The 23,571-nt window shown below is 40.2% G+C and overlaps 1 protein-coding gene across 5 annotated transcripts in view; it reads right to left on the reverse strand.

Moving 5' to 3' along the window:
- Nucleotides 1-23,571, reverse strand: part of KCNJ16 (potassium inwardly rectifying channel subfamily J member 16) — a 58,493-nt gene continuing 34,922 nt past the window's right edge. For 3 of the 5 annotated variants that reach the window (XM_019028642.3, XM_004041089.5, XM_055386667.2), the window contains exon 2: nt 1-1,919. In XM_019028642.3, coding sequence (XP_018884187.1) covers nt 570-1,826 — 1,257 coding nt within the window. In that variant the 5' untranslated portion in view covers nt 1,827-1,919 and the 3' untranslated portion in view covers nt 1-569. Of the gene's footprint in view, nt 1,920-2,434; nt 3,020-4,876; nt 5,036-23,571 lie in introns of those variants that run through there. The other 2 variants (XM_055386668.2, XM_019028643.3) reach the window with 2 other exon arrangements.

The following is a 23,571-nucleotide window of genomic DNA, read 5'->3' on the forward strand; positions in this document are numbered from 1 at the left end:
TTTCTTACAGCCACTCGCTATGCTCGCTGAAACCAAGACAGTCCAAGTGGCGAACCTAGTGACTTGAACTGGTGAGCTGATTTCACAGTTATATTTCTCAACGTTACAGCTTACTGAATGCATCTTTTGCATATCTTGGTTAGATATGATACTTTTTATGGTAAATCTTCATTGTATTATCAATGTTGACATATTTAAAAATGTATTATTTATGCTGTCTTGTCTATTTTTATTTTTATTTATTCCAGCCTCCTTCCTGCCTTCATTCCCCATTTTTGAATACTACACCTCCAACTGAAGATACAAGCATGTAAGATAATAAAAAAGATAAATTTTAATCAATTAGGCTTAATAGCATTCTTAATACAAAATTGGCGAACAAGAAAAATTTTAATAACTGAGAACTATGGAATTTTTAGATTATCTTTTACCAAGTTTAACTTACTCTACTTACCCAGCATCATCATAAAACATAGCCATAACACTTTCAAAAAAGCCACGTTTACAACGACTTGATTGGCTGAAAGATAAAATGATTCAGTGGTAGCCCTCATAATTGCAATTTAGGACTACATTTGGGATTCTACAGAGATTCTGTTTAAAGTCAGGAGAGCTTTCTGATAAGGTGTTTCCCTGTATTCATGTGTGGCAGAAGTGGTGGTCTCCTCAGGGTTTTCACAGCTGCTGACAATGGCAACTGCACTAAATGACCTTCGTCTCGCCTTGGTGTCCGACGTGCAGGATTCTCGAACTGGTGGTGCTTTTTCTATGTGGAGCTGCTGGTCTTTCCAGTCCAATTGCTTGGCACTGCAAAAGGGGGCATATACTTCCACACTTCCTTCAAACTGTAAGCAGTTCACTTTGTAATACTTCCTCTTAACTTCCAAGACATCATTAAACCTATGGCCCCAGAGAATTTCTCGGGGAACATAGGAGCTTCTAGATTGGTGAGATGTTCCAGTGGAATCACCAGTATAGATAAATGTCACCAAAATCTCAAAGTTATCTTTGGCTACTGCTTTGCGGTCAAGGGCATACAGAGGGCTCTCATGGTCAATTTCATGGACAATAGTTACCGGGGTGACCAGGATGATTTGGTCGTTGACTAATTTGAGGTCTTTAAATGCCATCGTCATCCTCCCTTCACTGTCTTCTGTGTAGCGTAGAAGTTGGGCTCTAACTGTTCCTTCTACCACATGGTTTGGCCGAAAATCACCAATGCGCCACATGAGGCAAAGCTTCCCATCTCTCATACCTATAAGTGCAAAGTAGCTGAAACGAATGGTTTGGGCTCTCTTTCGAGCAGTTGCCATTTTGGCCAAGGCAGCTCCAATGATAAAGGTATTTATGATGCAACTTAAGATGGACTGGAGGATCACCATGAGCACGGCCACAGAACATTCTTCAGTAACACAGCGATAACCATATCCTATGGTGGTTTGGGTCTCCAGGGAGAACAAAAAGGCCCCTGTGAAAGAATGGACGTTGTCAACACAAGGTGTGATGTCTGGATCATTTAATAGATCGCCATGATGAAAGGCTATGAGCCAGAAAACAGAGCCAAATATCAACCACGAGAGAATATAAGATAAAGAAAATATCACAAACATATGGCGCCACTTGGTGTCCACAAGAGTGGTGAAGATGTCAACCACATAGCTTCCCCATTCTCCAAAAATGTGCTTGAAGTAGACATTACAGCTGCCATCTTTGTGAAGTAATCGTCTTCTTGCTCTTCTCTTCTCAGCTATAATGTGCTCTGGCGGGTAGCCTGGATATTTTGCGTCCACATTGACAATATGATAGCTGCTGCCGTAATAGCTCATTCTTTGCTGTGCCCTTAGGGATCCAGGTGAGTTTTGTAGTAGTAAGAATTCTAGACTTGTTGCTATTTCTTAGTTTGGGTTTTCAGTTAGAACCTAAAAAACAACAACAACAAAAACACACTTTTTAGCTTTCAATGTCCATCTTCATAGCAATTTGCCAAATTTGGAGCAGTGTCATACCATCTAAAATAGCTACGACTTCATCTGAACATTAGCTGCACAGTATTGATTACTCATTTCAGTTTAGAATTTAACCAGTCATTATAGAGGCAAAATATGCAATTAGAGAAAATAACATTTTTATATATGAATAAGGCTTGGGTAAACACTGTGATTATCCCAAATGATGCCTCACTAACTTTTCTGACCTGATATAAAAAAAAAATCTGCTTTATTTTTGTAAACTATTCTTGCATGAGGGCATTTACAAAACAAAGTAATTGCTAATATGAAAAGGCAAAATTCAATTCAGATATGTGTCTAGCAGTCATAAGCTTCCTAACTGTTTAAATCAGGTTTTTCCTTAAAAGAAGGATGCAATAAAGAGTTTCTACTTTCATGTCATAATGTAACTTTCATAATTGTTAGTGTAATAGGTAATCCCTCACCTTCAGCACCTGGTGCTTGCTCTCTCTTCCACGGAGGCTTTTCTTCCTTGTATACTTCCCAGGACAAACAGAACTGACAGGGGTACTACTTCACATTAAACTCATTTCCCCCTAACTCCACCTTTAGTCTTGAAAGAAAAGAAAAAAAAAAAATGCATCTTTCTTAACCTCAGTGGAGCTAAAACTACTCCCAGGTAAGCTTTCAGAAAGGTGTAAAATTGCCTCTGCCTTTGTCTCATAACATTCATCCTTTTTTTTTCTTTTTTTTTGACACTGGCAGCTCTTCTCTTTCCCTCTGAATAGAGTCCCAAAAATTTGCCAAAGTTGCTAATCTCGTTTCCCTCTTAAAGGGAGCATGCTACAATTGAACCCTTCTCTCCGGCTTTTCAGTGTTTTCCTGATACTTTCACGGACATCCTTAGGCAAAATAATTTTTCTCCCTCCAAATTCAGTCTTGAAAACATCAAGGCAGAACATGCAGCTCTTATCATTTTTAGCATCCACGGTATAATAGGCCAAAGGATTTCCCAGCTCAAGTCAAAGTGAAATTTAAAACTGCAACATCAAAATCATCTTGAGTTACTCCTATGCAGAACAAACAAAAATAAAAGTAGCCAATTTTAACAGCTTAGTAACTATTAGAATATGTGTTTTTCACAGTCTACCTGTGCTAGATGGGATGAAGGGATTATAACGGGGGACTTTAGGGAATCCTGCCTCTCTATTACATAGAAAATGCAGTATGAATAAATACTATTCCTGACATAAAGACTCCTTGGAACGAACCAGGGAAATTCATCACTAAACACGTGTTCAGCACCTTCTCTGCTGCAAAAGGACAGAAAGAGTTAACTTCCCTCCAGTGAAAAAGAATCAATTTTCTTTTCCTCCAGGGATCAGGCCCACTTTACAATAAACTCTTTGTTTAATGCACCACTTACAAGGATGGACTCCACTTAAAGCCAGAAACTCCCGTAAGGCATGTATGGGTTTATCTCTGTCCTCTAGCTGCCTGCACTTCACTCACCCATCATCCAGATCAGTTTCGATCTGTTACATCCTCTCCTTTGTCAGCACTTCAACCCAATTTGGGGGGATCCAATTGTATAATTTCAGGATGTGACCTAGGGCTGCGAAAATGCCTACTGGAAGGTCCAATGTAAAATATTTTCACAAATTTTGTCCACAATAGCCACCATGCTTTCGAGGTTTCTATCTGTCTGACTTGTCATTGAACAATATTTTACAAACAGAAGAAGCTGCTGTAGGGTTCTCAGTGTCCACCCTCTCAACTGGTCATAGGAGGCATGAGAATGGGATGAAGTATAATCAAAGGTCCATATGATTTCAAATTAAAAAGCAGATATGGAGATACAATTATTTTCTTGTTAAATGTGTCCAACCTAGTTCCTTCAAGGGAACTACACACACGGTGGGAGTCTGAGAGTGAGAAAACACTGTTCATAAATCGAGAGCTACTGTGTGACTCTGCTCTTTTCTGCTGCCAAAAAATTAAATAAATAAATAAATAAATAAATAAATAAATAAATAAATAAAAGGTTTTATTTGAAAAGGCATTCAGTTGGCATCATTTTGAATTCCAGGGGTACCAGCAACTGCTATAAACAAGCCTCTTTCAAAACACCTTCCAAAGTGAATGAATTTTCAGTTAATACAAGTTACAAGTGAACAAATTTGAGTGCGTGGAAAATGTATTGTTGAATAATATAACAATTTGAGAGGTACAAGTTACAACTGAAAATTCGTGATTTTCAGTTATTGTGATCATTAACTTCAACTTAGCCAAAGGCAAGCATTCAGATTCTGTTTAGGTCTATACACTTATCCTTTTCTTGACTCTCCAAAGATATAAATAACGCATTTTTTAAAAGACAGTTGTCTTTAGGCCAAATGATCAACTGTAACCAAATAAACCATATCCAATCTGACCCATTTCTCAGCCTACCCAATGAGCAAAGAAGTTTATGGAGGCCTTTTTGTCACACTAACTAGAAGAAATATTTATTAGTCTCTTATTTAGCATTTCGTGTTAATTTGAGCTTTTTTCCAACTGTTTACCATTAAATAATCGAGGCTAGCACTTGTTGATTGACTGGAATTTTATATTTAGCATTTGTGTTTCTTAGGATTAAAACTCAGCCTTAAAAGTGCTTCGATGCTTTCGTAATTTTCTTGTCGCCATTAATTCCGCCATGAGAAAGCATTTGCAATGTTCCTACTTTTGTAATTTTTTCCATGTTGCTCCGTAGAAACTGATGGTGGCTATTGAAAGACTTTCCCCTGGGCCTGGAAGCTGCGGGGTGGAGGGTGAATAACTCCCCCCTTCTCAGGCCCAGTCCCAAGGCTCAAGAGCACTTGAGTCAGCAGCCTGCGTCAGCAAGATAGCAGAAGCAGGAAGAGGGCTGCCCGGAAGACACGTACCCGCTGAAGACGGAAGGAGAGGCCGTCCGCGTACTGCGTAGCAGTTACATCAGACTGAGACACTTCCTGTTTACAGGAGACTTTATAAACCCCTGCCGCATACTCATTTGGTGCTGACGCCATTGTAGACCTCAGCCCGTATGTACCCAGGCGCTCATTAGAACAGGGCGTTGCTCCACACCGCCTTGTGGTGTTTGTTGCCGCGCTCTTGGGGTTCGAACCGATACAGCAGGCTTGCAGCTATTTCATTGGTTTAAACTTTTTTTTTTTTATTGCAAATGAAAATTACTATCAACTATCATTACGAAGCTGTAGAATATGAAGTTCGAAGGAAAACGCTGAATCAGGTAAGGTCTATTCTGACATATAATAATGACAAAGGTAGTAAAAGCACAGCCATTTCTTGGCTTAGAAATGACTTAGAGTTCTTTTATAGATGAGGCTAGAGAAGAGAGGCAGTGCACTCAGGTTGGTGAAGCGTTTCCATCAACGTTTATTAAATACCCACAGACACTGAGGAAAGCAGCGAGAGACTCCCTGATTTACTTCATCCCACGAGGAGGTCTGAGAGAGGGGAAGTTAGAAGGGTCAGTAACCCCAACCCTGATAACCACTTTTTTCATATCTTACTCATTGTCTTAAGCTCAGATACAGAAACATTTCTTAATCTACTGAGACCAGTAGGATCTACTTTTAGTCCTCAGCTTTCTAAATCTTTGTATTTAAGGAGAAACTTTTAATAATTTAGTACATTTCAAATAAGCTATAAACACAGCAAGGAACATTCTCAACATAACAAATGCACATCCTGCTTATTTGTCCCCGTTTCCAGTATACAAAAGCGTCTCAATCAGACTCATCCATTTTGAAGCAATTCCTCTGCCATTTTGCCACCTCCTCTCAAATTCAGCGACTTACCAGGTAAACTCCTCTTGTAGATTGCTCTTCAAAGGTAAGCTCATACCGAGTGTACAACACAGTGGTTAAGACACTGGTGATAAAACTGGATCTTTCCTCTAGCATCTACTTAACATAATATGTTACTATGAAGTGTGTGCTTTGTATACTTTGAGATGCACCACAAAAAAGGTCTAAAATTTCTTCAGAAAACAATTCTGAATGTCTGTGGTGTTTGAGGTAACGAGTGCCTTCTTTACCATGTAAAGGACCTGAGGTAGTTAACACATGAAGTCATCATTATTCAAGTTGCTTTCCTGGCGACTATAAGATGAGATAAGTTTTGGTGGAAATTTGAGAGCTGATGGGGTGGAGAGTAGAAGAGATGGCCTAATTCTGTATGCAGGTCATTGCCTTTGAAGACAGGCTTAGGTGGAGCTCTGAGGGAGGAGCAGGAGACGGGAGGATGGGACCCGGGGTAGATGAAGAGTAGGCCAGTAGAGGAAGGTGCAGTTGGTTGGTACATTTGGGTGGGCTTTGGGTGCTGAGGAGCAGAGAGAGAGAGCTATTAAGAGTTAGGACAATGCCAGGCCAAATTAATCTATGTGGCTATTTTGCTCAAAACCTGTTTTACAACTTCTTGCCCTTGCCGTAGAATTATGCAGGAGCCTGAGGCCTGGAATCCTCCTAAGACATTCAGACCCGCTTAGGTGGAGCTCTTCATTCGGCCACTGAACTCTTGCTTTACCCAGAACCTACTAGATAACTGTCCATGCTTCTCCAAATACTCCCTGACTCTCTAACTTCAGTTTCTCCTTTGGTGACAAGTCAATGGCATTCTTAGGTTCCCTTCTCATCCCCAGAGCAGGGTGTCCTACACCTTTTCTTCCCTTTCTGTTCTCTTCTCCCTCTCAGCACTAACCCCTAACCCTAATCCTCCATTTTGGTGAATGTGGATTTTACCCCTCTCCTGATATAACTTTACAGTTTCTCCTCCTGAATCAATTTAAGAAAACCTTGTGCCAGTTTACTATAGAACGGGGTTATAATATGTTATGAGCAAACAAGTAAATGAAAGCTGGAGCTGGGAAGAAATCCAGTGTATCAGCATCACTAGTAACGTTATCTGGAGATCCTGTTTCTAGCCCAGTTTTTCCTTAAGTAGTATCTACATCCTGATTATAAATCCTACCTCTCCCCAAATGCTGTTTTATAAAGAAGTAGAAGAAATGTAGAATCTGGGATTACGTTTCTCCATGGTTCTGGATGTCAAGATTGCACCAAAACAATATAAATTATAATTTTAAGTTACCGAGTTTAGAAATCAAATTCCCTTAATATTAGGTTGGTGCAAAACTTAAAATCACAGTTATTTTGCACCAATCTAATAAATAGTCTAAAATAAAATGGTTTTCGGTATTGCAGAGAGGGCCTGAATTAGGAGGCGGACCCCAGTTCCAGGTCTGCCCTCAACTTCCTGGGCATCTTGTGGAAATAACTTTTCTCTGAGCCTCATGGTACTAATTCATGAAATAAGGTTATGATACCTATGTCACCAAATTACTGTGAAGTTTGAATGAGATAATGGGAAGCCACCTTTTAATGTGCCAGGCACACAAGAGTCATTCAATAATTATTGTTTGAATCTGAACCCCATTGTCAAAGGCATTCAAACCAGGGGGACTCCATCTTGGAGTAGGAGCTGGGTAAAATGAAGCTCAGACCTGCTGGGTTGTATTCCCCAGGAGGTTAGGCATTCTTAGTTAACAGGATATTTACAGTTAAGAGAATAAGTTAATCGTGTTTACTGAACAGACCTACGACCTAACAGACCCAGGAAATGTCCTGATGTCCTGATATCCTAAGAACAAAAGCATTCTTAAACTAAGAATCAGTTTCACTTTAAAGATAATGATATAAATTCTTGCAGAAGACTGTAGTTACACAAAAATAAACAATCCTTTGTCAAAAGCTCTTGTAGTAAAGCACATCTCCCCCATGATTTTTTTGCTTTGTTATCTTACATATATAAAAGCATTGCACCCAAGGTGGGCATGTTCCTCCTCTTGCTTTTGGGAATGCTCTGCCCCGTCTCTAGAGTAGCTATTCTTTATTCTTTCATTCCTCTGTTTTCTATTTTTCTTTTTTTTGAGACGGAGACTTGCTCTGCCTCCAGGCTGGAGCACAGTGGTGCGATCTCGGCTCACTGCAACCTCTACCTCCCGGGTTCAAGCAATTCTCCTGCCTCAGCCTCCTGAGTAGCTGAGACTACAGGTGCCCGCCAGCACGCCCAGCTAATTTCTTTTGTATTTTTAGTAGAAACGGGGTTTCACCATGTTGGCCAGGATGGTCTCGATCTCTTGACCTCGTGATCCACCCTCCTTGGCCTCCCAAAGTGCTGGGATTACAGGCGTGAGCCACCGCACCTGGCCCATTCCTTTGTTTTCTTAATTAACTTTTTTTCACTTTACTTTGTGGACTGGCCCCGAATTCTTTCTTGCGCAAGATCCAAGAACCCTCACTTGGGGTCTGGATCAGGAGCCTTTTCCAGTAACACCATGAGAACTGAGTTTCATCCTCTGTAGAATATCAGAACACTTGCTTTCACTCTCTCAAAGGGTGCTCCACTGGCAGGACACTGGCAGAGAGCCTGTGGTTCCCAGTATATATTTCTATCTAAGCTCAGGAATAGTACCACTGTTTCCTACCACAAAGCAACCTGGGCCACTTTTCTGTCCTTTCACTAGTTCCTCAAAGCCCCAGGGACAAGGTGACTTTTATTTCTTTCGTCTCCTTTTTTTTTTTTTTTTTTTTTGAAACAGGATCTTGCTCTGTCACCTAAGCTGGAGTGCAGTGGCATGATCCGAGCTCACTGCAGCCTTGATCTCATGAGCTGGAGCCATCTTCCCCCCTCAGCCTCCCAAGTAAGTAGCTGGGACTGTAGATGTGTGCCACTATGCCTGGCTAATTTTTTATTTATTTTTAGAGATAGGGTCCCGCTGTGTTGCCCAGGCTGGTCTTGAACTCCTGACCTCAAGCAATCCTCCAGCCTCAGCCTCCCAAAGTGTTGGATTACAGATGTGAGCCACTGTGCCCAGCCAACTTTCCTTTCTTTTTACAGCCATCACTACATGGGAGATCCCCTGCTCCTTGTTGTCAACACCCATATCTGAACACACACACACACCCACACACACAAACACACACCCATCTATTCAACTCAGTTTAAAAATTTTATTACTGCTTACTCCTTTGCTATGTATTACTTTAGGAACGAGCCTAAAGGAGACAAGACTGACAAGATTAGCAAAGTTAACAGGCTAAAGAAATCCACAAGGTGATTATCATGCTTATTCTTTGTCTTAAATTGTGTGTACATGTTTTACTAAGACGGTTCTGAAACTTTCTCTTATTCTTATCTTGAAAATCAGCCAGCCCATCCCTGTCTTGGTTGGATGTTAGCCCGAGTTGCTTAGATTTTTACCTTGAGCTGGATCTGGGTTGGCAAAGAAGTCAGATAACATGAGATCTGATGTTCCTTTAAAAGACCACAGCTCAGCCTCCTTTCATTGTATAAGGAAACCACTTCCCCCAACAGCCTCTACATTCCCCTTGGGAGTATTTGCTACTAATTATTTTCATTCTTGTTTTCTTTTCATTCAGTTTTTTTTTAAAAAAATGAGTTCCTACTATGTGACAGACCCATCCACTTTTAGGCACCGGAAAACAGAATTGCAGTTTACATTGGAGAGGCGGGTATCAACAAACATGAAAACCATACAAAGGAACAATCTCTGATAGCAGTAACTATCATGGAGGACACAAAATATAAAGTGATACTATGGAGAAGGGCCTGGAGCAAGGAGGGAGGTTACTATTGAACCAGGGCCATCCAAGAAGGTTTGGCCTAGGGCCTGACATTCAAGTTCAGAGTGAGCTCATCATTCCTAGCCTTAGGTTAAAATGCTCTCAACTCAGACCTTGCTCCCTATCTTATTTTGTTTGTTTGAGGTACAGTCACTATCTGGTTGTTAAGGCTCTCACTATTGATAGGTGTGATTTGGCTGCAGCCTCCCTCTTTCTAAGCTAATTTTAAGACCAGGTTCTCATAAGAAGTTATCATTACAGGAACGCATCTGCATTTTATCATTGAATGCAGGCTTTCCTGACCTCTCACCTGGCTTCACCTGGTTTACATAACAGCCTTTCAACTCATTTATTGCCTCTTTCATCCAGAGCGATCATTTCTAAACCTGAAATGTAAGTATCTCTCCTCCTGCTACCGTGGGTACAGTCCAAGCTCCAGAATGTGGTCTAACAGCAGAATAGTCAAAGGGCAGGAATATGAAGATCAAAGACTTGGATTCTCGTTTTTTTTTTTTTTTTGCCACATCTTAGCTGCATGGAATCAGTATCTGTAAGCCTCATTGTATTTATTGAAATCATGGGGACAATAGTCAATTTATCTCAAAATGTTTTTGTGAGGAATAAATGACATAAAATGAAAGCGCATAATAGCTAGCACCTGGGAAGCTCTCTTTTATTTATAGTCATCCTTATCCCTTAACTTCAATAAATCTCTCTCCTCTGATAGTTTATCATACAGGGCCTTATCTAGTCTGGGAGAGATGCATGCCCAAGCTATAATCTGAAAGAAGAAGAGGAATTAACTCAATAAGAAGAGGAAGCAAAAATGTTTCCCAGGCAGAGAAAACAATATTTGCAAAGGCTGTATGACTCATGCAAAGGTTTCTTGCCTCTCGTTTCTGCTCAAATCAGATTCTATCTTCTTATATTTGATGCTATAAGCTAAACTGTTATCTTTTCAATATCTTTTCAAAGGTGCATAGGACATGCTTTCCAAAGACCTGAGTGTGGGCATGGGTTGAAATGAGGGAGAAATGAGGCTAGAAAGAGAGAGCCAGAGCATAAAATATCTCGTAGGTAAAGATTTGAATGTTTCTCCCAAGAACAGTGAAAGCTGTTGAAATATCTGAACCAAGGGCATTGCATGATAACTTTTGCATTTGAACAAGATCATGCCGGCTGTCCATTGGAACATCAGTTGGGGGAAATTTAAGAGCAGAAGGAGGGAGGCAAACCAGAAAGCTGTTTCAACAATGAGGTAAGAGATGATCATGACTGGGATTAGGATGAGGCCAGAGAAGGTATCAGAAGCCACCTCTCACTGCAGTGCTTTCTCACCCTTCATGTGCGGCAGGGCCACATGACCTAGGAGTGGCCAATCAGAACTTCACGAACTAGGCTGAATCTTGAGGAAGTGACACAGAGTTGCTGACTCCTATTATTTAAGGGAATGGCAGGCAGTCAAGAGGCCAGTGGTGAGGTGGTGTACATCTAAGTGTTGAAAGAGAGAGGCAAGTCACAGCTCCCTACGAGGCGGTCTCTGCGACAAGATTGTTATTTTGCCTTTCCTCTTGTTTCTGCTCAAATCAGATTGTATCTTCTTATATTTGATGCTATAAGCCAAACTGTTATCTTTCCAATAATGTTTTCTTCTGCTAGTGTTAACCAGGGATAATTTCTGTTGCTTGAACAATATCAACAACAAAAATCAGTGAAAATTTAATTACATGTACCTTTTTAAAAAGTATTCTGGCCAGGCGCGGTGACTCACGCCTGTAATTCCAGCACTTTGGGAGGCCAAGGTGGGTGGATCATCTGAGGTCAGGAGTACGAGACCAGCCTGGCCAACATGGTGAAACCACGTCTCTACTAAAAAAAGTAAAAAAAATTAGCTGGGCGTGGTGGCGGGTGCCTGTAATCCCAGCTACTTGGGAGACTGAGGCAGGAGAATGGTGTGAACCTGCGAGGTGCAGCTTGCAGTGAGCCGAGATAGTGCTACTGCACTCCAGCCTGGGTGACACAGCAAGACTCCTTCTCAAAAAAAAAAAAAAAGTATCTGATATGCAAGCATATGGTCTCATGACTCTCCCTTAAATCATCATGTCAACTACCAGCAAGCCCTTTAGTTCACTTCTAAGCTGATATTAAATCTACTCAATTCTCACTGTTGTCAAAACCACTGTCTTTAGTAGGCCATGGCAACAACTTCCTAAGAGGTCTCCTATTTTTGCCCTTCCTACACGTCAGTCTATTTTCTATTCTCTTCTTTTGAGACAGAGTCTTGCTCTGTTGCCCAGGCTGGAGTGCAGTGGCATAATTTTGGCACACTGCAACCTCTGCCTAACAGATTCAAGGAATTCTCATACCTCAACCTCGTAGCTGGGACAACAGGCATGTTCCACCACACTCAGCTAATTTTTTGTATTTTTTTTTTTTTTTCAGTAGAGAAATGTCTAAGCAGCAAAATGTTCACTAGGGGTTTCACTATGTTGGCCAAGCTGGTCTTGAACTCGTGGCCTCAAGTGATCTGCCGGCCTCAGCCTCCCAAAGTGCTTGGATTACAGGTGTGACCCACTACACACAGCCCTCTTTTAAAACAAAGCCAAAGTATGTCACTCTTTGCTTAAAACTCTCCAGTTTCTTTCCATTGCAATTAGAGTAATTTGCATAATCTGTATGGTAAGCAGATTGATACATCTAACATCTGGCCCTCTCTCTAAAGTATTTCCTACTACTCTTCTCACCGTTCTGTGATAGGTAGAGATCTTCACCGTATCTTCCTTTTTCACTAACAAACACTGGGGTCAGAAAACTGCAGCCTGAGGGCCAAATCTGAGTATTGAGTTGTTTCTGTAAATGAAGTTTTATTGGAATACAGCCAGACCATTGTTTAAGGTCTGTGGCTACATATTGTTCCTGAAAATGTTCAGGAAATGCCACCCCAAAATATGCCACTTTGGTAGCTGATTACATTAAACTGGAGTTTCTGTGGGACAACAGATGTAGGCAGAGTCTTTCTCTGGGATCCCCTTATCTGCCTAGGGACAGATCCTCCAAAAAGAACTTCTTAATTGTCATTGATACCGCTGCCATCCCCCAGTTTTATCAACCAGAGATTAACTCATATCCCAGAAGGGGTAACTGGAAGTTCATGCCACATCCAGACAAACTTTGTCACAGACTGTCACCTCTTCTTCTATGGACCCATCATCTTTCCCCCAAATCATTTATACCCCCTAACTTGTCTGCATCCCCACTCTCTTCTCCCTTATAAAGAGGGGGTAATAAGCTTTTAAGTCTAACTGGTTTCTTGAGTATTCACTTTTCTTTCCTATAAAAGAAAATGCACTTGATAAATGCATATACACTTTCTCCTGTTAATCTGTGATATAGTTTGGATGTCTGTCCCTGCCCAAATCTCATGTTGAGTTGTAATCCCTAATGCTGAAGGTGGGGTTGCCGTGGGGCCAGGTGGTTTGGATCATGCGGACAGATCTCTCATGGCTTGGTGCTGTCTTCATGACCACGACCAGTTCTTGCAAGGTCTGGTCATATAAAAGTGTGTGACATCTCTCTTTCCCCCCAGACACTTCTCTGTCTCTTTTGCTTACTTCTGCTTTCACCATGTGGAGTGCTTGCTCTCCCTTCACCTTCCTCCATGATTGTAAACTTTCTGAGGCAACCCCAGAAGCAGATGCGGGCACTATGCTTACTGTCCAGTCTGCATAACCGTGAGCCAATTAAACTTCTTTTCTTTATAAATTACTCAGTCTCAGGTATTTATAGCAATGCAAGAAGAGCCTAATATAGAAAATTGGTACTGAGAGTGGGGCATTGCTACAAAGACACGTGAAAATGCGAAAGTGGCTTTGAAACTGAATGACAGAGGGTGGAAGAGTTTGGAGGACTCAGAAGTTCTAAGACAGAAAGATGAGGGAAAGTTTGGAATTGCTTAGTGTTACATGGTTGTGACTAAAATGCCAATAGTGATACAGAAAATGAAGTCCAGGCTGACACGGTCTCAGATGGAAATGAGGAACTTATTGGGAACTGGAGCAAAGGTGACTCATGCATGAACTTGGCTGCATTGTGCCTCTGCCCTAGGGATCTGTGGAAGTGTGAACTTCATAGTGATAATTTAGGTATCTGGTAGAAGAAATTTCTAAGCAGCAAATTGTTCAAGATATACCAGGGCTGCTTCTAACTGCGTATGTTCAGAGGCAAGAGCAAAGAAATGACCTAAATTTGGAACTTATATTTAAAAGGGAAGCAGAGTGTAAAAGTTTGGAAAATTTGCAGCCTGGCCACATGGCAAAAAAGAAAAGGCTTTTTGGGGAGACAAATTCAAGCAGGCTGTGGAGCAACCACTTGCTAGAGATATGTGCATAACTAAAAGGGAGCCAAGTGCTAATATCCAACACAATGGGAAAAGGCCTCAAAGGAATTTTAGAAATCTTCTAGAAAACTCCTCCCATCACAGGCCCAAAGGGCTAGGAGAAAATACTGGTTTTGTGGGCAGGGCCTAGGGCCCTGTTGCTTTGTGCAGACTTGGGACACTGCTCCCTGCATCCAGGTCACTCCAGCTCCAGCCTTAGCTCAAAGGGCCCCAGACACAGCTTGCTTGAGTTGCTGCTTCAAAGAGTGCAAGCCATAATCCTCCGTGGCTTCTATGTGGTGTTAAGCCTGCAGGTCCATGGAATGCAAGAGTTATGAGGCTTGGTAGCCTCTTACTTGATTTCAGAGGCTGTATGAGAAAGCTTGGGTGCCCAGACAGAAGCCTGCTGCAGGGGTGGAGCCTCCACAGAGAACGTCTACTAGGGAAGGGCAGAGGGGAAACATGGGTGGGAGCCCACATACACAGTCCCCACTGGGGCACTGCCTAGTGGAGATGTGACAAAGGGTCGCCATCCTCCAGACACCAGAAGAGTAGATCCACCAGCAACTTCCACCTTGCACATGGAAAAGCTACATGCATTCAACAACCTGTGACAGCAGTCTCAGGGACTAAACCCTGTAAAGCCACAGACGTGGAGCTGCCCAAGGCGTTGTGAACCTACCCCCTTGCACCAGTGTGCTCTGGATGTGGGCCATGGAGTCAAAGGAGATTATTTTGGAGCATTAAGATTTTATGACTGCTCTGCTAAGTTTTAAACTTGTGTGGGGCCTGTAGAGCTTTTATTTTGACTAATTTCTTCCTTTTGGAATGGGAATGTTTATCCAACGCCTGTTTGTACAATGCCCCTATTGTATCTTGGAAGTAACTAACCTGTCATAGGTGGAAGGGATTTGCCTTGTCTCAGATAAGACTTCAGACTTTTGAGTTAATGCTAGAATAAGTTAAGACTTTTGGGAATTTGGGGGAAGGAATGATTGTATTTTGCAGTGGGAGAAGGACATAAAATTTGGGGTGGTCCAGGGCAGAATAATATAGTTTGGGTATTTGTCCCCACCCAAATCTCATGTTGAAATGTATTCCCCAGTGCTGGAGGGGGGACCTGGTGGGAGGTGTTTTGTGTTTTGATCATGGGGGCGCATCTCTCATGGCTTGGTGCTGTCTTTACGATTGTGAGTTTTTATGAGATCTAGTCATTTAAAAATGGTGGCACCTCCCTCCTCAATTCTATCTCTCACTTGCTCTTGCTTTCACCATGTGATGTGCCTGCTCCCCCTTCACTTTCCACCATTTTGTAAGCTTCCTGAGGCCTCCCCAGAAGCAGGTGCTGGCATTATGCTTCCTGGAGAACCTGCAGAACTATGACCCAATTAAACATCTTTTCTTTTTTTTTCAGCATTTATTTGTTTGTTTATTTATTTTTCTTTTTTTAAATGATACATTAAGTTCTTGGAAACATGTGCAGAACATGCAGGTTTGTTACGTAGGTATATATGTGCCATGGTGGTTTGCTGCACCCATGAACCCGTGATCTACATTAGGTATTTCTCCTAATGCTATCCCTTCCCTAGCCCCCCGAACCCCCGACAGGCCCCAGTGTGTGATGTTCCCCTCCCTGTGTCCCTGTGTTCTTATTGTTTTCTTTAAAACAGGTTTAAATTACCTAGGTTTTAAATTACCCAGTCTCGGATATTTATAGCAATGTAAGAATGGACTGATACAATCTGCCTCTTGTCAGCTTATTTTATAGACTCAAGTTCTGAACAATCATAAGTTCTACTGAATTACTGAACTTGAGGCTAGAGGGAAAGTCTTTCCTCCCCTACATCACACAAACTTACAAAGTTGAGTAGCTGCATCAGAGGCCATGTGGTCCACAAAGCTTAAAATATTTACTACCTTAAATATTATCCTAGTTTCTTTGAGTCTTTACAGAAGAGTTTGCCATACCCTGCTCTAAAGCCCAAGGATGTTTCTGCTACTGATTAACTTTTTTGTTGATTAGATTGTTCTGTGAAATAAATTGTAAGCTCCACGAGGGCCATACTTGTCTTATTTACCACTATATCCCTAACAGCTAAAGCAATATGTGATGTATAGGCACTTACTAATTATATTTTGAAGAAATAAATGAATAAATAATTGAATAATACAAAGATGATACTTATCCTCAAGGAAATTTCATCACTCATAAGAGAGTTAGTACTCCCAAGACTATAAAAACATCAGTGTTGACAGTTCTCCAAACACCCATTTATCCTACATCTCCCCGTAGCAGATACCAGCTTATAAACAGAAAACACAAAGGTGATACTATTTGTTTTTATGTATCGTCTTCCTCAGGACTGATAACAGAGCTCAGTATGAAATTTTATATTATTATTATTTTTTCAGCTTTTAAGTTCTGGGGTCCATGTCGAAGTTTGTTATTCAGGTATATTGTGTGATGCTGAGGTTTGGTTCAGGTATATTGTGTGATGCTGAGGTTTGGTTCAGGTATATTGTGTGATGCTGAGGTTTGGTGTGATGCTGAGGTTAGTTTTCCAAACCTTGAAGCCCTGCCCACTCTCCCTTCTAGTAGTCCTCGGTGTCTGTTGTTGCCATGTTTATGTTCACGAGTATGCAATGTTTAGCTTCCACTTTTAAGTGAGAACATGCAGTATTTGGTTTTCTGCTCCTGTGTTAATTCACTTAGGATAATGGCCTTCAGCTACGTAAATGTTGCTGCAAAGGACATTATTTTGTTCTTTTTTATGGCTGTGTAGTATTCCATAGCATATATTGACCACATTTTCTTTATCCAGTCCACCATTGATGGGCACTTAGGTTGATTCTATGCCTTTGCTATTGTGAATGGTGCCTTTATCAACATGTGAGTGCATGAAACTTTTGGTGAATAATTTGTTTTCTTTTGAATATATACCCAGTAACAGGATTGTTGGTTTGAATAGTAGTTCTGTTTTAAGTTCTTTGAGAAATCTCCAAACTGCTTTCCACGGTGGCTGAACTAATTTACATTCCCACCAACACTGTATAAGCACTCCCTTTTCTCCGCAGCCTCGCTAACATCTGTTGTTTTTAAAGTTATTAATAATGGCTATTCTCACTGGTGTGAGATGGTATCTCATTGTGGTTTAGATTTGCGTTTCTCTGATGCTTAGTGATAGTGAGCATTTTTTCATGTTTGTTGACTGCTTGTATGTCTTCTTTTGAAAAGTGTCTGTTTGTGTAAAAGTGTTTAATTAAATTTGTTAAGTCTATAATTGAATTACTAGAAATGTGACTCCCCCAATATTAATGTGTTATTATATTGTCACTTTAAAGATATATTCAACTGTATACATTTAATTTGAACTATTTCTGGAGGTAAGCTAGCTATGTGTGACAATAGTCTATGAATCTGGTACAACCTCCAATGCAGCAATTCCATTCTCAGCAATTTTTTTCTAAAGAAATTATTATGGATGAATACAAAGACATGACTACATTGGAGGGCTATTTGTAGTGACAAAATCTGGATGTGAATTAGCTATTTTATAAATGAGAGGTTGATTTCATAGGTAATGGTACAATCATATGATTACTCTATAGCCATTAAAAGTGGAGTAGAAGAGTGACGGGAAAAAAATGTGGGCTTTTTAAATGAAAGTAAAAACAGGGCTATAAAAACTCTCATACAATAAAATTTTTTAAGTTTAAATACATTTAAAAATGGAGAAAAACAGAATGATATACAACAAAATGTTAATTTTGATGTGATTAGTTTTCTTTTTTCTTCTATTCACATACTTATATTTTCTAAAATTTAACAGTAAACATGCATGACTTTTGCAGAAAGAAAAAAGGTATTTTCAGTTAATACTTTGAAGAATATTAATTCTGAGGCTTTGTAAAGGGGAAACAAATCAATAGCAATCTAAAAGCATTTATTAGACTTTTAAAAGGCAGCTATAAATAGCCCAGCAAGGCAGACAGTCATACAGACATTTAAAGTCAGACATCGATGCTGTAATTTTTGCTGGAACAATTTACAGAAACAAATATAGTGACATTTAATTCATCTAAGTAAAACCAGATCTCATTTAAAACAAGGAGGTGGGAGGAAGAGGGAGTCACATCACATTTGGCCACTGCAGAGCAATTGGAGAAATCATGAAAACAGTGGGTAACAAATCAGGGATGAAGCAGAGTTAGCATTAAATGGGCACCAAATGCATTTCCCCTTTTTGGTGCCTCCTTTTGTCTCTTTCCCATTCCAAACCATATTAAACTGTTAATACCTTTATTTCTTGGCTTGTATAACAATGTCTGTTTTAAGAATCTTTCTTTTATCTTAATATTTTCAATAACTTTGGAAAGAAAATGTTAAAAATTGTGCTGTTTTGCAACTTTCCTACTTTGAGGTCTCTATTGCCAGATGTACAAAACTCAAGTAAATGGTCCTTTAAGTGAATGAGTTCTGAGGAGGGCAATTATGTATTCGTGATGCAGGTTTGCCTAAATAGCTGTCCCCAGCTAGATATTCATAACCTCAAGCTACATATTCATAACCTCCAACACCTCATGTAGATATCCCTACAAGCAGTATAGTATAGTAGTGTTTTTTAAAGTATAGTCAACTATTTGCTTTCAAATTCTAGGAGAACATCTTGCACTTGTAGATTCTTGAGTTTCACCCCAATCCTGATTTGATTGGTCCTCAATTGATTCTTATGCATTTTGGAGATTGAGACCTTATGTTTCAAAAATTGAGACCTAGATTCTGATACATAAGAATTTGAGTTTAAGTACCTGCTTGATTGCTAGTAAGACTGTGCACGTTTGCACCAACTAATCGACCTCTTTGAGCCTCTGTTTGCCCATCTGAAAATGCACATCAGTGGATTGCTATGAGGATAAAAAGAAGCTGTGTTTCTAAACCTCCTTTCATACTAGGTGGTATTGTTTAGTTTTTAATCACAGTGCATGTAGCTATGACTACAGTCTTAGCCAAACCAAATAACGAATGGGAAGTGGAATTATCTTATGCAGATTAATATCATCATTCAAGTGTAGACCCAAATGGGGAGAGAGTTAACTGGCATTTTTTTCCCCCACCATTAATTATAAAATTGGCAATTTCCCAGACTTGTTTCAGAATTCTGTTTTAGCATCTAGTTGCCTTGACCTTCGTTAACCTTCAAGGAGACATGACAGAACTGCCCAGAGGAACTACAAGTATTGCTAAGAATAGAAGTCATTTTGTACTAGTTACCTGCTTTGTGTTTCTCAACAGAATGACAACACTCTCCATGGTGTTTCTGAATGCCAGGTTACCTATGACTAACCTTTAATAGCTCCCATGTAGTTTTGTATGGGAGCTGCTTTGGTTGAACCTAACTGTGCATTTCAAAACAAATGTAATTTATGGAAGGCATATGTGTCATGACTTTTGACCTTCTCAAAATTTGGTATTTACGGTATGCCAACAGAAATCCAACTCCTGTCTCTCTGTTGCTATTTTCCCATTTGTGAGAACTGCCTGCAAACTGTCCTCTTTGGCAATTTACAGAGAGTCTGTTTATTAGTCTATTCAATCTGCTGGGAATCACTGAACTCACAGATGTGATTTACTCGTAGACCAGAAACTCCCTGGATAGTGTCTACAACTTCTTTGACCTTTAAGTGATTGGGTTTCTGTTTTAAGCTGTTGCAATGAAAACTCAGGACATCTTTATTGGAAAGGAAAATAAAGTAAGTGTTATTGGCTGATGGCTCAATTCCCATTTTCCCTGTGGATATAGATAAATTAAGAAGGCCTTAAAATACAAGACAAAAGATCTTCCTAGGAAGATCCAGATAGATAGCATCTTGAGACAATACCTTAAGCTATATGTTGCTTGTCACATGAGATTAACTTTCTGTTAGTGTGTGCCTTCTCAAGGCCTCTTAGCAGGGAAGCATTACCACTTACTACAGATAATAGAAGATTTAGAGAGCTGACAGGAGTTAGTGTATTTGATAGAATCTTGAATTTCCATGTTTTTTAAAATACTTTCTCTTCCAATCACGCTTTTTATCTCCATGATAGTGCTATAGAAGAAGAATGAATCATCCTGTCCTGATTTGGAAGGTTGGAATTTTATTATCTGTGAATGTCTATACACACAGCGGCAACCCAAGTTAGTAATATTTTCCTTAAAAAGAAAAGTGATACTTTCCCAGTATTTCTCAGTCTGGAATATTCATGTTGATGGGCAACTAAGAACTGAGTTTGGGGAAGATGGGAGCACTTTTCCCTGAAACCATGATGGTAAGGTGTTTAAACCTTCACGGGAAGAGTTTCTATACCATTCAGCCAAATACACCAATGACGGTAAGGGACTGGAAAAAACTATGGACACATCTTTGTGTATTTTTAAATTCAATCAACATTCAACTATATCTGAAGTATTGTGAAGACTATGATTAAGAATTATGAGGAATATTACTGCCCTTGAGAAGTTCAGTGTTGCCAAGTAAACCACAGCCCTGCTGTCAGTACAGCTCTTTGAGAATATAGGCTTCTATGGTGGAATAATATCAAAGTGAGAAAGACGCTGCTAGATCCAAAAGAAAGGTGACTAGGGTTAAGACTTTTCCCAGCATTTAAGGAACAAAGATGCTTCCCTGGTATTTGGCTTGGGTGGTTACTTCTTGATTTTCTAGGCGAATGAAGGAAGTTGGTGTCATAGATAAGCCATAAAAGGAAAGTAGTGAGAAATCAATTTGCATTTGACTTGGAATAAATTATATGCTTTGAAAAGAATGCCCCATTAAAACTGATTTTTTGTTCCCTTGAAATCAAGCTATCAGATGAGAAAGATGTAACCAAGGAGAACATTCTGGGTTGTTGAGCAGAAGGAAGTTTAGGAATTTTAATTTTAATTCCTTGGGCTAATTCATCTGGCAGATAATCTGCCTATGAAAATTTGAGTGGTGCTTGCCTTGAACAAATAGGTTTCCTGCATCCAAAACAAAATTATTTCTTAGCCAAGAATGTGTACGGTATGGCTACATGGAGAAAGATTTCCAATATGTATTTAAAAATCAATAATTTTAGATACTGATTTAATTAAATATTATTTATAACAATTTTAACTGTAGACCACATGGCCTTGTTTTATTTGAGGTTGATTAGAGAAGGGGACAGGGATGAGATGAATATTTTCTCTGGTAATAAAATTACCTTTTGCTTTAACTTAATCAAAATGCCATTTTGTACACATAAATGATAGATAATATTTATGAAAAGATCATTCAACTGATGGGTTTGGGAGTACTGCAGAACTTTAAAACATAACTGGAAGGATTATACTATAACACTATTTTTTTTTTTCATTCGTAGAGTTCAAGACAAGAGAAAGAAATACTGGCATTTTAGCTGAGAATTATAAACATCATTGGCATTTGAACTCCCAAATCTCATGTAATTTTACCCTAGAAACATAGACTGGATGCCCTCATTAAAGAAAAAAAAAAATTAGAAACCAGTCCTCAAAGACAGATTGTCAACAACTTGTGAATACGCCCATGCCAGCTCCCTTATCCAGAAACATTTACGAGAGAAGACATAATAGGCTGAAGGAATATTTGTCCTGTTATTCATATTTGGCTAAATGTCACTAAAACCTTGTGAAAACCAAAAGGAGTGCAAGGCCCTGCCCATCAACCCCTAGCCCTCCAGGACTCATACTTGGTTCTTGGGTTCTTGGTCCCAGGGGCACCTGAGTGTGGCAACACATTATCTGTGCTGTGCCATCAAGCAAAGCGGGTCTCCACTTCCTCTCCTGAGCAGGACCACTCTGATGTATATTCTTCTCATTTGAATCAAAGAATGTTCTTTGTATGAAAGCAACACATTGAGATTGGTGACCTTATTAGTTAGTTTTCACACTGCTGATAAAGACATACCTGAGACTGGGTAATTTATATACAGAAAAAGAGGTTTAATGGGCTCACAGTTCCACGTGGCTGGGGAGGTCTCATAATCATGGTGGAAGGCTAAAGGCACTTCTTACTTGGCAGCAGCAAGAGAGAGAATGAGAGCCAAGCAAAAGGGGTTTCCCCTTATAAAACCATCAGATCTCGTGAGACTTACTACCATGGGAACAGTATGGGGGAAACTACCCCATGATTCAATTATCTCCCATCTGGTCCCTCCCACACACATGGGAATTATGGGAGCTACAACTGAAGATGAGATTTGGGTGGGGACACAGCCAAACCATATCAGTGACCTTGCCTGTCTGCGAGCATAAGTACCCCATTCCTTTCCCCAAAGATATTTTACTACCAGTTTAATAGAACAGCACTAATCAAAATCTCAGCTATCCAAGCAGTAATGGCCAGGAAGTCTAATAGTACAACCAAGTATTCAGCGTGGTACAACTTTGAAGGTCCAGCCTGCAGACAATCTATGATGCTAATCAAGGTTTTTCTGTGTGCTCGCAGCTTCTGCTTTTAGTGACACCTTCCCCTTAGCCCAGCTCCATCTCCTCTTTTTGGGGCTCAGTGCTGTGTCACTCTCCCATAATCCTAATAGCCATCTTGAAAAGCAGGTTGTATTATATCTTTTGTGTTTTGCAAATTATATCTTTTGTGTTTTGCAAATTAACAAGCTAAGCAAAAAAACTAGCATTGCAACCCAGATCTCTGTAACTGGTGTGAGTGGTGCATAATGGTTAATGTCACACTCATGCCCTCAGATGTGCATATCTTTTGTATACAGCTTGAACCGTGTGTTCTAGAACTGAGATTATATCCTATTCCCTGCAACTCCAGACACCAGGGTTGTAGTGAACTATTTCAGCATCTGAAGTGATTTTTAATTTTTCCTGAGATACATCTACTCACTCTTATAATATCAGCCCTTGATATACACACTGGGGGACACAAGTACGAGTATCAAGTGACTGTAGCAGACCTCCACCAGACCAAACCATTAAGAATCTAAAACATCGGCAAGGAAAGAGGTCAAAGGAAGCTGAGATGTGGGAGGGGTGCTCTGAGTGAGAGCTAATTGAGTGATGCCTTTTCATGCAGAAGAATGTTTCCAGTTGTGGGATTACGTGGCCAGTGGGTAGGCTGGAGGGAAGGCTTGTTGTCTTCAGACACCCTTTGGAATGAAGCCAAAGTGTTTGAACACAAAAGGAAAAACAATCCAGTGTGGGTGATGTCACAGGGCATCCTGAGGAAAGCAGCAAGCATGAAGCTTCCTACTGCGTGGATCCAAAGTACACAGAATTATCTTGGCATTAATTCCTTCTGCAGCCAGAAGCTGGGCTCTTACTGAAGAACTAGCTCTCATCATAAAGACTGGATGCCGGAAATGAGTGTGTGTGTGTGTGTGTGTGTGTGCACGAAGTGTGTAGGTGTGTAAATCTGGTTCCTGACCTGAGAGAGATCAACATTCCATTCTCCTCGTAGGCTCTAGGTTGTCTGTGAAATCACTGTGAAAGACCAAAGGCTGTTTTCACTGGGTAGACAGAAAATCGTCCTGTTCACTTCAAGGACACTA

The sequence above is a fragment of the Gorilla gorilla genome, chromosome 4 (genome assembly GCF_029281585.2).
Source record: "Gorilla gorilla gorilla isolate KB3781 chromosome 4, NHGRI_mGorGor1-v2.1_pri, whole genome shotgun sequence".
Lineage (NCBI taxonomy): Eukaryota > Metazoa > Chordata > Mammalia > Primates > Hominidae > Gorilla > Gorilla gorilla.